This window comes from Diplotaxodon limnothrissa, linkage group LG11, assembly GCF_057381915.1.
Source record: "Diplotaxodon limnothrissa isolate DT_005_m linkage group LG11, D_limnothrissa_male_GT1.1, whole genome shotgun sequence".
NCBI lineage: Eukaryota > Metazoa > Chordata > Actinopteri > Cichliformes > Cichlidae > Diplotaxodon > Diplotaxodon limnothrissa.
In genome coordinates, this window is record NC_140606.1 from 18,452,414 (window position 1) to 18,466,430 (window position 14,017).

Sequence of the window (14,017 nt, forward strand, 5' to 3'; positions counted from 1 at the left end):
GTTGCAACAATGGCTGAACTTAACTTAGTTAGTTGCCGACGCTGTCTAATAAGAGTGTATGTCAGTCCATGTTTACAGCACTTGAGTCAAACCTCGGTTGCTGTATTTGTACTTGCAAGACACAACAAGTTGCTCCTGATGCACTGATTGGAGTGTGAGTGTTAGATAGAAACAGATTAAAAAACGTGCTTATGTGAATGAGACATGTTGTATAAAGTGCTTTTAGTGTTAAAGTAGTATATATGGTTGCTTTTTTGTCAGTATTAAACTGTTGAAATATTTGCAACTAATGTTTAGCCTTCACATGTCTGCTCCTCAGTCTAATATAGATTATGCGTATCCTTTGAAGTAGCGAGAGAAATACGTGGAGAGGGGGGAAGCAGAGGAAATTGAAGATGAGAGGGAGGAAGGAGGAGAGGTGGTTCAATAGGACAGGAGGATCAAATGGACTTGTGAAGGCAGTGGCTAAAAGGTCTGTAAGTATGTGAGAAGAGAGAAGGGATGTGTTTAAGAGGATGAGAAGAAAAGAGCAGATGAAGAGTGAAAGCATGGGGAAAGAAGCTTTTGGGAGTTATGATACATGAGAAATGGAAGTAAACGGAAAAAATTGTGACATTTTCAGAAAGATAGGCTTGATGTGAGAGATGTGAACAAGTGAGGAGGAAGAAAAGAGAAAGGCAATGGTACAGAGATGGCGATGGCAAGCCACTGCTGCCAAGCCTCTGCTTCCCCAGGGTTGTGCTAACCCCAGTAACCCAGATACCCGTTAGAAAAGGAGATAAACCATCCTCCAGCTGCTGCTGCTGTGGGACTGAGCTCAACTCCAGCCTTCTGTGGTTCAACAGGCTTACTGTCAGTCAGTGGAGCCCCACTGAGAGCGCGGGCAGTGGGTCTGGAAGCTGCCCGCACCCCTCCTGGCTGTCTACTTGGCCTAGTTGATTTGATTCATGTCTTCACGCTTGTGTGTGTGTGGGAGGGCTTGCATGTGGGAATTTAGTGCAATTGCACTGAGCAGAGATTGGTGGAAATGAGAGATGATGTCATTTACCTTATGTTGTGTAGGGCACCTATTTTAAAACAGTTATTAATTTGCATTTAGAGCCATACGTGTTATAAAGTGCCCTAATTGTCACTGAGTGAGTGTGTATGTATATACGTGTGTGTGTGTGTGCATGTGTGTGCTAATATAATTATTGTAACAATACATTATAGTATTTTTTCCAACCTATCGTGCATTATATACGTCTTCTCATACTAAATTTCCTACTTACATGTGATGTAAGAGTATGAGGATTATAAAGTGGCTGTATGTTTGCACTGAAATGAAGGTATGCTTACTTCTCTAACAGGATTTAGCAAAGCTGTATGTAGTATTTAGGTTATCGGTGCATGTAGGTGATTTTTGCTCCTGTGTTTTATGTGTTACGATGCTCGAATACTTAATATCTAATCTGACTACCGGCTGACCAAGTGAAAGCAGCAGACCGCAGACTTTGGTTTGTGATTCTGTAGCTAAAATGCTGCAGTTGCTTACATGTAAAAAGAATTCGCAGTCAAAATAATGCCCCCAATACATTTTTTAACATGTCCCTCTGAGACAAGGCATGAAAGCTGGAGCTAGTGCTGTTAAAACAACTGAAGATAATCTGGGCAGCTGCATCTGCAACTCTTTCTGCGCTCACAGTCTGTACAGGGGTTTGCACTAAGAGTGTTTTTAGTGTATATTTACCACAACTAAAAATACAAAAGACATTGCTTTGCTCACCCAGTTACACAATATCCAACCAAAGGGGAAAGAAAAAACCCCAGCAAACCATTCTAATGCGATTTCAGTCAGTGAACATGCACAGTAAACTAAACTGAGAAGATTCATATGCCAAAAGCATTTCATGAGCAATGTCAGCAAATGGTTTGTCATACCTGTACTTTAAAGTGCTGGGTTGATACTTTACAAGGAATGGTTCAGAAAGCCTGGAATTTTGAAGCATAAAGCAGAGCTGATTTGCATATATCGCCTTATGAAACTTGAAATTTCAGCTGCTGTCAGAGTAACAGTGGAGGGATTATAAATGTTCTTTGCTGCAAAAACTCACTAATATATTTATTATGTGCAACGAAATGTTTTACCTTTAACTTATCTCATCAAATAAATTCAGCAGTTATTGAAAAGAAGGTGGTATTATTAATGGGATTATTGAGGATTGTGACAGGCCATGTAATAATCCTAATACCAGAAGTAAAATTATAATTGGATGATGACAGTAAGAGGGGCATTTATAATCTAATCTACTAATCTACTTTATTCGTGCCTTGAGGATTTGTTGGTTGACCATTTCACACTGACCTATATGTATTACAAGGACACAATGAGCATTTTCGCTATTCAGAATATAACCTCGTACAGCATGATGTAATCTAGGTAGCATATCAGTTTTGGGACTTCTTTGGTCACTGAAAGGTTGATTTTAATACCACCAATATGGAAAGAATGTGTGCAAAAGAAAATACAGCAATCTTCTGAGCGAACAGAGGTTATCCTTGAGCAAATAAAGCCCCTATCATTGAAAAACGATTTTTAAAAAAAATACAAATTTTAACACAAAAAAGCCAATTTTCTTTAGCTGTGGTAAACCCTGGATTCACAGTGAGGGAAGAATAAATGTTTCTATCCAGCTGCAGGTCAAACAGGTTAAGTGCTGAAACGTCTTGCATCTCCATCATTCAGTCTCCATAAGTCTGTCTCTGCTTCGGTTCTTATCGATAGGAAATAATCTGCCTGTGATCCAGCATCTGGTAGATGTTAATGATACAGATCACTTTCACATTTTGTCAAAGATTACACTTTAAATACTGGAAATGAGCCGTGAAGTAATTTTGATTCGCACCACTTGTGCCTAATTTGTTGATGACTGTGATTTCTGATAGCCAGAAATCACAGTCAGCTGAAGGCAGTCCTTGCAGTGGTGATGACTCGACAAAACCCTGCGGGGATGTCCAGGAAGTGAGAGTGTGACACAGGAAGCATCGGGGGGTGGGGGTGTCATGCACAAAAATACAGTCGAACGAGAAACAAATCGGCAACTAATAAAAAAGGATATTGGGTGAAAGAAGAGTGAGAGACAATAACTTGTTTACTTTTGTTTATTAGACAAGCCAGCATTTTTATTGTAGCCTGGTTTATTACTGTGTCTGCCTCCTTTTGATAATAAAGTTTATTATTGTGCTCATATTGTCATTTTGAATTTGGAAACGGGAAATCTGCATTGTGATATTCTGTGATTTATATATTGGTATCAGGGCAGCTATTGTTAACTTTGGATAAATCTATAGTTAAAATCCTTGAAAAACATCTTTTTTTTCTAATGTTTGTCATTAGAAATGGGACTTAAGGAAAAATGATGGTTACTGTCTGGATCGTGATCGTGTAGAATGAGCTGTCAATGCTGAGATATTGAAACTCAATTTGGTGCACCACTACTTGAGAAATCTTCTGTAAAATGAGCCAAAGCCATTTTTAGCTGGCACCAGTTTTTCCAGAACCGTTTAATTATCCTCATACAGCTTTTAGATTTTAAGAAACACCACAATAGAGACGGCAGCTTAGCATAGACTCCATCCATGCTATGCTGCAGGTGGGACTGAATGACCAAGCCACTTGCAGTCAGTCAGTCTAAAAGCTGTCCGCCTGGTTGATTTAGCAGTTGTCCTCTATAGCTGCCTAATTTCCCCCTGGTTGAGAATTTTTTAGTAGAAATGTTTATGTGAAGAACTGTGACTTCATTAGCTCCAACTCTAAATCCAAATTCCAAAGTTTCCTTTTCATTTAATGTGTGCAGTGCTTTCTTCATTCATATGATAACCAACTTCGTTTTAAATCAGAATACCAGTTCATTTGAGTACCGGGTCCTTACTGTGTTGCTGTCTTCTTTTCAGAATATGATGGCCAGTTAGCCCTAGCAGGAGCATCCGAGTCAGGCATGGCATCGTCTTCCTACTTGGAACCCAACATCAACCACCCGTCTGCGGGTGGTTGCGGGGTTAAATCCCGGTCTGGAATGCCTGGTGTACCCAGCACCAGTGGCTCTGCTGGAGGTCTAGAGAGACCCCCGGGCTCCATGGACCGCGTTCTTAAGATCTTCCATTACTTTGAGACAAACAGCGAACCATGTACATGGGCTAGCAATATCAGGCACGGAGATGCTACAGACGTCAGGGTAACGTGCACACGTTTCTTACCTGCATAGTTCGGTATTGTTGTTATTTCCCTGATTTTCGCTTTTCTTTTTCTTCATCAAACCATTTGTTTCCACAGGGTGTAATCCAGAAGATAGCAGAGATCCACAAACTGCGCTGTGTTGCCTCTTTAGGGCTCCGCCTGACCCACTTGCGCTCGGACGCTCTCCATTGGTTACACCCTGATTTAGGTGTGTCTCATGTGAGGGAGAAATATGAAAAACAGCACCCGCAAGAAGAGTGGAGGTAAAACTATGAGATTCTGTGTTTTGTGCTTAGCTCCCACTGCTCATTCGGACTATTCTAACTTTTTTTTTTTTAACAAATACTATAGAGTAAAATTTAAATATACATAAGCAAGAGCCATTTTATTAATTTTATTTATTTTTGGCCTTTATTCAATAGAGACAGTGTAGATAGACAGGAAAGCATGGAGGGAGAGAGAGGGCAAGACAAAGTGCAGCAGGTCGGACTCAAACCCAGCCCTACTGCTTTGCAGCCACACAGCATATGGTCACCTGCCCACCCACTGAGGATGGTGCTCCATGGTGGATCAATATCTAACAGTGCTTTTCTTCAGTCATCTTTCCATGAACACCACTGGTTGAAATGGAGCTTCAAACCATGACAGAGCTTTAAACATGTTTCACTGGTTGGCTGTAAACAGTCACTGTCATACCTCTCTCCTCATCTCATCTGTACACACTGACAACAAATTTGGATTCATCACTTCATATGATAATTGCCGCTGATTTTCAGTTGAGATGTGTCAAGTCTTTCTTAAGGAAATGCTTTTAGATATTGTTCATTTGCTTCTTTTGGCATTCACTTTTCCCGTTTCCTCAAAATTTTTTAAGGGCAAACTGCACACCGTGCTAAGATATTCAGAGTTTGTTAACAACGTAACTGCTTGAATCCGCTCCAGTTTCTATTCAGCAGCTCTGCTCAGAGCAGTGTGATGACACATTTCTAAGTTAACCCAAGCATGTTTTTTTTCTGCATAACGTTTAGTATTTATCTATCCATATTGTACAGCCTGTACAGTGACTCCAATATACCTGTGATTGACCAGTAATGTCAGTCTTGCATGAGGATATATTGATCAATGGATACCTAAAGTAGCACCAGTACTCACTTGTGGTTGAAAGTATCTCTGCTGTTTAAGCTTGTCTATAAATATGCATAGGTTTAATAAGTAGCTACCTTCCTTCTTTAATGTTGTGATAATGTCAGAAACCAAAGTAAAATGACACCACCTCGTCTCTGACGTTATTGCAATAAACAGCTGCAACTGACTGCTGCAAACACATGGGCTCCAATAAATCACTTAATGGTAAACTAGGCACTGCACCTTAAAATCACTATTTAAACTACTTATACAAGCAGTAAAAAAAGGAAAAACTTAACTTAAATTGGGCTGTTAAAGGTGAATTTGTTGCATGCAGTGAGGATATGTTTTTGGCACTCGTGGTTTCCTAGTATTATATTAAAATGAATAAAGTTTTATTCTTCTCATTTATTTGATGCACCTGCCTAACATTTTGGTCTCTGTGTCGCTGCTTATTTGAGGACATCTCTGTCCAATTATAGCCTGGATTCAAACTATGCTGGTGCTGGGTGGATGATGTAGATATTGTTACTAACTCTCCTTAAGACTCAGTCCTTTGTCCTGCTGTGATGTGTTACACCCACTCATTAAATTTAAATGAATTCAACAAGAACGAGTTGTTCACACTGCTGACATACAGCAGAGGAGCTCCGCCAGTTGTTGCAGTTCTGCCTTGGAGGGCGGCAGAGCTGCAAGCCCACAGGAGTTTCTGCTGCCGAGCTATTGTTAGAACAGCAGCAGTGGCCCAGGGGATGAACCGACTATCTCACTCCTTTCTCACTCCCTGTGCGATTTATCTCATTCTCTCTCTTACATTCAGTCACTGTTCACTCTCATCCTTCACATCGTTCCCCTCTTTTCTATTAAACACACCATTTTATCTCCTCTGTCATATTCCCTTTTTGTTATAGAACAATCATGTTTTATTCATTCAGTCCTCAGCCTTGATTTTCTTTGCTACCTAACCACAGTCCTGTAACATCAGAGCAGTTTGGAGCTCATTACTCTCCTGACCCACTTCTCTCCCCTGTAGTCACTGCAATATGTCACTCATTAGATAATATATCACTATAAACAATGATGGCCCATCTGGGTGCTTCTGTGACATAGCTATTGGCAAGTGTAACTGCAGGAAGCTCATTATTCTTTATGGTCATACGAGTCCACGAGACATAATGTAGTGAGTACAGAAGGCTACATATTTCAAATATGAGACTCAGTTTTAAGCACATGTTGGCAAACAGCCATCCTGTTGAAGTGACGGAGACTGAGAAAAGCAAGCAAGCTACCAGATGCATCAGTGCTGCTTTGTCACTGACATATACTTTAACCTCTCCATCTTCACAGAAAGCAGAATTTCTAATTCAAAACGCTCTATCATCAGGCAATACTCAAGTTCATTTTGATGGCATGAAACATAATGCAAAATATGCATTTTTTTTTTTTTAGATATTTCTGCATTATCCCTGAAAAAAATCTTCAGATTCTTTGAAAGCCCATTGATGAATATAACAGTTGTAATTAACTTCACCGTAAGGTACATTATAAAACGTTGGTGTTTATCAGTTAGTAAAACCACAGCAGTTTCCAAGTCAACAGATATTAGTCAATTAGAGACAAACCGCTGTTAAATTGCTAGCCTCAATCTGTCACAGTAGATGTCATGTGACATGTTAAGTTCCTCATTTTTAAAATTTTAAACTGTATGCTTTGAAATCAGTGCGTCTTTTTAATCAAGTAATATCGCTTTAATGATCCTGTAGTTTGTCCAGACACACTTTTTTTTTAAAGTAAGTGTGTGTGTGTGTGTGTGTGTGTGTGTATGTGTGTGTGTGTGTGTGTGTGTGTGTGTGTGTGTGTGTGTGTGTGTGAGAGAGAGAGCTTATTCCTTCTGTTTTTAGTCCTCAGGCAACTATTGAGCTTGGATACTGCACATTTTTGATTATGAGTTTGTGCATGTGTGTGTGTATTTGGTATTTGGTAACATTGTTGCTGTCTTTCTCAGGTATGAGTTGCGGATACGGTACTTTCCTAAAGGTTATCTCAGCCATTTTTCTGAAGACAAACCTTCTCTCAACTACCTCTATCACCAGGTGAGGCCACACAACAGGATACTGAATGAAAGAAAACTAGTCTGGTTTTCTTAAGTGACTTCTGTCATTTATTGTCTTCTGTATGATTGCCTCATTTCTGCTATGTCCAAATGAGGCAGACATGTCTTTAAATCATGTAAAAAGATGCCCGTCGTATCTAATATGTATGCTGTTATTAGACATTTCCAGTCCTTAGCTCATTATATTTATTAAAAATCTGCTGCCACACCATGTGTCTCTCCAGGTAAAGAGTGATTACATGCAACACATAGCTGACCAGGTGGATCAAGATGTTGCACTGAAACTGGGCTGTTTGGAAATAAGGTGAGAACGCGCTCATCAGACACACACACATTACAGGTGTTTTGGTATTTGATACACTTCAAACCACAATGAACTTGAGTGTGTCATGTGTGTTTGCTAAATCTGTCTAAATCCCATATGTAGAAGTTGTCCTGAATACTTGAGGCTAGTTGTTGATCCTGTTCATATGTTAATCTTTTCTGTGAATTATATAGGCGGTTCTTCAGAGAGATGCCAGGCAACGCACTGGATAAGAAATCAAACTACGAGCTACTAGAGTAAGATTGTGTTATGTCATGTCATGCTGTCTTGAGTGTATGCTTCCAAAATGTTTTTATTTTGAGGTAAATTAGTCCAAAGAAAAATGTTGTGGCACTATTCTTTCATTTCAGGAAAGATGTTGGTTTGAGAAGGTTTTTCCCCAAAAGCCTCCTTGACTCCCTTAAGGTGAGATTAAACTAATATAATAATCTAAACCCACTTAGTGACTAACTGTCTACCCACTTCCTGGTAACAATGGTGTCAAAGCACAAATTGCATCTGATTCCTGCTTTGTGTATCGGCTGAGTTAGAGCTGACAGGCTGTTTGGGTGACTGGCAGGGAAACAAACCCGATGACTGAAAGGACATTTGGCTAAATGTCTGATCAGTCAGATTGTCTGGAATTAAGTTAAACTTCCTGTTGTCACTCACAGTGGGGCCTGTCAGTTGTGTGCTGTGCTTTTCTTGGCTTGTTCTCAGCTGTTTCCCAGAAAGCCCTTACTCTTTTAAGTGTTTTGTCCTTCCCCTTTTCTCTCTCTCTATCAGCCGAAGGCTCTTCGTAAGCAGATCCAGCAGACCTTTAAGCAGTTTGCTAACCTCAATGATGAACAGAGCATCCACAAGTTCTTTGAGATACTTTCTCCCATCTACCGCTTCGACAAGGAGTGCTTCAAATGCGCTTTAGGGGTAGGACTCTCGGTACATTGAGATAATGTTACATGTAAAGATCAATAATGACATGTTTTAATGTATTAGCCATACACTGAAATATAGCCAAAGTCATGAGGTGGGAGGCTAGAGCTTCTTTATCATGCACGGGGTAGTGTTCGCTTTCACACTTACTTATTTCAGGTCTTGTAGAGTCAGTATTTCTTCTTATTACTTTATTTTCTGCAGCAGTTACTTTAACTTCAAACCTAACTCTGTTATAAATGCCATTAGACATCAAAAACAAAGGAGTATATTAGAGCTTTTATAAAATTTGTGTAAGTACATGATGTGATGAAATATGAGCTATGTGTCAAAATTTACATTTCTGCACTGTGTCTCTCCTCCCCCTCTAGTCTAGCTGGGTAATATCAGTAGAGTTAGCTATCGGACCAGAGGAAGGAATCAGCTACCTCACAGATAAGGGCTCAACGGTGAGTGTACACACAGACAACTCACCACAGAAAGTTAGCATTACTTCTGTATTTTTCCTGCCTCTTTAGAAGGCTTCCAGCACATCTGTGTACTGCTGTATGCCTTAGGTGTAAGGTCACAGTAACAGTTCACCATACTGCCCTCTACTGGTTTGCCTCCTTTCTTTCATTCTTTTCTCATCTCCTCACTTGTCCAAGTTAGAATAGGTCGGAAAAGACAGTTAGATTGGAAAAAGCTGGGAAACAGCATGCAGATCACAGTTGGATTAGGAAAACAGAACAGTTTTCAGCATTGGGTTAAGTATCTTGCTCAAGGACATGATTATGGTAGCCGGGGAATTGATCCACCAACCTTCCAGTTGGTAGATGACTTGCTCTACCTCTAGCTGTGATAACATTACTAACTGTTATTGGCAGTAAGTAAAAATATAGGCAGTCATTGAAGAATATATAACTAATGAAAATGTATTTTTAAAAAGCACCAATCTGAGACCACAAGTGAAGATTTAACTTTAATGTTTGTTTTTTTAAAAAAAATAAATCATAAATGATCAACTTCACATTTTAAGCAAAAAGTTTATTTACACTTCTTTTGCTTTAATGACTTGATGCTTTCTGGCTAATGTGGACTCAAGGTCGTCCAATTCTATTATTTTAAGAAGTTCTTGTCTCTCTCAGAACCCCTTAAATTATTAATGGGGTTGAGGTCACACGCTGAAAATGTCTGTTTGTTTTGAAACCAGAAGGTTTAGCATATCTCTGAGGAATGGAGTGCCGCTTCGCCCTGTTCACAGGGTAGTCAGTAAAACACCCTCAAAGTTGAATTTTGACACTCTGTGGTGTTCTTCTCTATATTTTTGTTTGCTTTAGCACCAATGTTTTTATATTTAGCTAAAACTAAACTAAAACTAAAACTAGCATTCTAGTTAACAAAGATAAAAACAACAATAAACTTTTCAAAAACAACCTAATATGTTTTTGTTAGTGGGAAAACTGAAATAAAATAAAAATATAGAAACAAAAGACTTAGTTTTAGTCCTTGTTAATTTGTTATTACAACTTGTCTTGAGCCTTTAATGGACACGTTTATTGAGACTTTGGATATTTACAAGAATGCGAGTCAACCTTTTTCAAAAAGTTATGTCTTTTTATTTTAATACCTATACTGATATTCCTAAATCCTACCTCTGGTGTGTTCTATACATACAGTAATATTTAAAAAAAGACTGTTAAAACAGTGAAACTAAAACTAAACTAAACAAACAATCAACTGAAACTAAACTACAGACAGAAAGTCAAAGCTTAATAAAAATAGTAACCAATTAGAAAATTCACAACTATAATAACTCTCTTCAGCACATCCTTACTACACCATGCCTTCATGTAAGTAGGCCTACGCTGTGCAGCTAAAGTGAGGTACTGCAGTCATGTCAAACGTTTGATTATTGAGTAAATACTGTAGGAGTTTTTCCAATGCCAAACCAAGCGTTTGTTGTGTTTCCCCTCCTGAGAAACGGTTTATAGACCTCAACTCGTGCAGATGAGAAGAGATCCAGATAATCTTCTTTCTGCACTACTCCTCTGACTGGAGTCTTGCATTTTTTTTAAATATTTTAAAGGCAATGTCTGTTATGAAGTTGCTTTTCTATCTGTCAGTGAACCAAACTTGATGTATTGATCTTCTGATGTTGTGGTCACTTTGCCTGTACTTTGGATACAGCTGATACTGTTTTGATTTTATATACTGTTTTGTTTGTTTGTTTGTTTGTTAATTAGTTAGTTAGTTTATTTGCTTGTTTTAATCAATTTTAAATCATGCTTTTTATTTGTTCTTGTTTCTAATGTCTCTGTAAAGCACTTTGAATCACCTTGTTGTTGAATTGTGCTATACAAATAAACTTGCCTTGCCTTGCCTTGCCTAAAGTTTCTGTAAAGTGTTTTAGAGTGCGGTGCACAGCCTCCTTAGAGACCTTCTGTCTAGACATGGTTTGACGCTGAGAAAGCTCCTCTTTGCTTAGTGCAGCAGTCATATTTCTGACGCTTTCACTTAGTTCACATGCCACGTGTTTCACTGATGCTGTGCTTCGTAGTAAGCAATGTTAGAAACTTGAGGTAGACAATACAATCCAGTGCTACAAGCTGACTGACATCCATTTTCATTTTTGCTTGAAACGTTACAGGATATAATGCAGAATAGTTTCTTATAATTCTTAGGCTTTAAATATCTAAAGATTCTTTTTGACTATTTCCAGATGTATTTAATGACTGTGACTCTGCCTTTGTCTCTGCAGCCCACACACTTAGCTAACTTTAATCAGGTGCAGTCCATCCAGTACTCTGCTTTGGACGAGAAGGACAGGAAAGGCATGCTGCAGCTGAATGTGGCCGGAGCTCCTGAGGTAAAAACACACACCCTGTATACTCTTCACCTGGCTCTCTGTGTGTGTTACAATGTGAAATATAACCTATTGCTGTTTAAATTTGAGTTACACTTATTTGTATGCGTTTCCTCTCAAACATGTGGCTCATGTACATTCTCACTGAAAATGCATATAATGCAAAGTCTCTGTGCCAATAAGTGGATGTTGTTTTCCTGCTTGTGTTGGCTGCTGATGAAATCACACTTGTCACAGAGATTATTTCCATCCAGCTGATGAATGCTAATGTCACTGTTTACTTTATAAAATAGACTGTGTATAGAATTACTTAAACATAATAGTTCAAGTTATATTAAAACGCATGAAAAACTAGGTGAGCTGCAGGAAAAAGGAGAGGAGCCTGAGTTTCATATTGACTGTGTGTTTGCAGCAGGCTTACAGAAAACGTGTCACTGCCACAGTATTGGAGCAGGGATATGTGTCTATATGGGACTGTATGTGTGTGTGTGCACGCACTAATAGGAGGCCTTCTTCCTAATAAAGCCCTCGTTGTGTCACTGTGAAGTAGCTCTCTGTCCCGTTCTTACACTAATCCTTCTGTGGGTGTGTGTGTATAGCCCCTCACTGTCACTACAGCATTGCTGACTACGGCAGAAAACATGGCCGACTTGATTGACGGTTACTGTCGGCTCGTCTCCTCAGTTACTCACTCCTTCATCGTCAGGGTCCACAAAGGTATGACGTTCAGCTGTGCAGATTTTATATTATAGTCTAATGTTTCACTTTTTTGTTGTTGTTGTTTGTTTGGGTTTTGTTTGCTTGTTTTTTGTAGCTTTGTAGCGGTAAGATTGTGCAAAGATGATGATTGTGGTCATGTTTCTATTGTTTCTATCCTAACAGTAGCTTAAAAAAAAAGAAAACACTGTAAATAGTACCGCATTGAAATCGCTGTCAAGTCATCTCTCAGACTGAGGTGGAGTCTTGATTGTGACTAGTGAGGCTTTATGCTTGTCGCTTTGATTAACCAGATGGTGTCTGGCTAGTGTTTCCTAAAAATAGCTATGGCTACAAAGAAATTGTGAAATCGTAGCTCTAGCATGAAGTCAGTCTGCTCTGTGACCAATTAAATTGTGGATTTTGTCTCTGCAGAGGGAGACAGAGCTCTGCCATCTATACCAAAGTAAGTCTACTAATTTGTTTTATGCTCGTTCAGGGCTGTGTTAAGTGAAAACAAGCTATCTTCTTCCTTCTTTTACCAGTGGAGCCTGTTATCTTTTCTTTGATTGATTGGGTGGTTATTATGGGTTTCACGCATTTTGTTATGACTCTGAAACTAAAGTGAGCATAAACATGTCTCAAATCCATGGATTCTTGAATTGCTTATAAGGTAAATATAATATTCTCTGTAAACTTTAGAAACTTTTTGGTTTTTAATGTTTGACACTTGAAGAAGCACACATGACAGGATGTGGGAGGATTCTTCGTTTCCCTCGTTGCGCCGCTGTCTTCGTAGCTGCAAATAGCAGCTCATTCTGTCTTAAGACAATGTGAGCCAAATCCCCAAAATAATTCTCTTCTCTCTGGTCCAGAGTTTCAAACCATGAGAAGCGGATGGAAAAGCGGATGGACGGAGTACGAACTCGAGCAGTTTGCGTCTCAGGTATAAACCCCCCCCCCCCCGTCGTGTTTCCTCTTGCTAGCCAGTCCATTTCTCCTCTGTCACTGTGCTTCTCTGTCCTCTGCTCTAAATGTCATGAATGACAGTGACGGCTAAGAGTTAGATAAAGGGTTCACAGATATGTGTGCGAGTGCTGTTACCACATAAAGCCTCATCTGTGTGCGCAGTGAAGAGTCCTTGTCTGGCCAGATGTCTTGGTGGAGAGCTTTAGTCACTGTCACTCTGTCTCTGCTCAGGCTGTCGACTGACTTCAGATTCATTCACGTGTACTTAAAATGACATTTTAAAAAAGACCTTTTAGAACCATTAACGGTAAAACTAATGCTTCTCTCCATGTTTCTCCCCCGGTGTTTGTGTTTCATGCTGCTTGTGGCTTCTGCAGGTCACATTAGTGGCGATGGTAAACTGCATTTTCTTTAAACCTCCTTCATTAGTAACAGTGGAATTCCTGCTCTGTATCTTCATTAAGGCTGCCGTATGTGTGGAGAATATCTCTCTAACTCTCTCTGTCCCTGCTCGACTCTGTATTAGTTCTCTCCATGACTAAACCTGTTTTTCTCCAGCTTGTTTCTCTGGAAAGAAAGAATATTTCCATCCCTCCCCTTTCCTCTTCTCTCTCTCCCTCTCAATTGTTCCGTGTCACTCCTTGTGTGAGGCCACACTGTAGTACACGAACGTTTCAGTTGTTGTGCATGTGTTTGGAGTCGGGTATGGTGACGGGCTTTTGGCAAGGTAGCTCTTTCTGATCATGGTGCATCTCTTAATGTTGCAAATTGCAGTCTTTGTCTCGGTGAAGGTGTGCTCACCGGACTCAGTTATTT

General features: G+C 39.5%; 1 protein-coding gene across 1 annotated transcript in view; it reads left to right on the forward strand.

The window, feature by feature from the left end:
• The window catches only part of LOC146622575 (focal adhesion kinase 1-like), a 65,391-nt gene that overhangs the window by 14,355 nt on the left and 37,019 nt on the right, over window positions 1-14,017 (forward strand). The window contains exons 3-14 of the mRNA XM_085366282.1: window positions 3,934-4,214; window positions 4,313-4,479; window positions 7,347-7,434; window positions 7,679-7,758; window positions 7,953-8,015; window positions 8,130-8,184; window positions 8,545-8,685; window positions 9,063-9,140; window positions 11,432-11,539; window positions 12,136-12,253; window positions 12,668-12,698; window positions 13,108-13,178. Coding sequence (XP_085222408.1) covers window positions 3,934-4,214; window positions 4,313-4,479; window positions 7,347-7,434; window positions 7,679-7,758; window positions 7,953-8,015; window positions 8,130-8,184; window positions 8,545-8,685; window positions 9,063-9,140; window positions 11,432-11,539; window positions 12,136-12,253; window positions 12,668-12,698; window positions 13,108-13,178 — 1,281 coding nt within the window. The remainder of the gene's footprint in view (window positions 1-3,933; window positions 4,215-4,312; window positions 4,480-7,346; window positions 7,435-7,678; window positions 7,759-7,952; window positions 8,016-8,129; window positions 8,185-8,544; window positions 8,686-9,062; window positions 9,141-11,431; window positions 11,540-12,135; window positions 12,254-12,667; window positions 12,699-13,107; window positions 13,179-14,017) is intronic.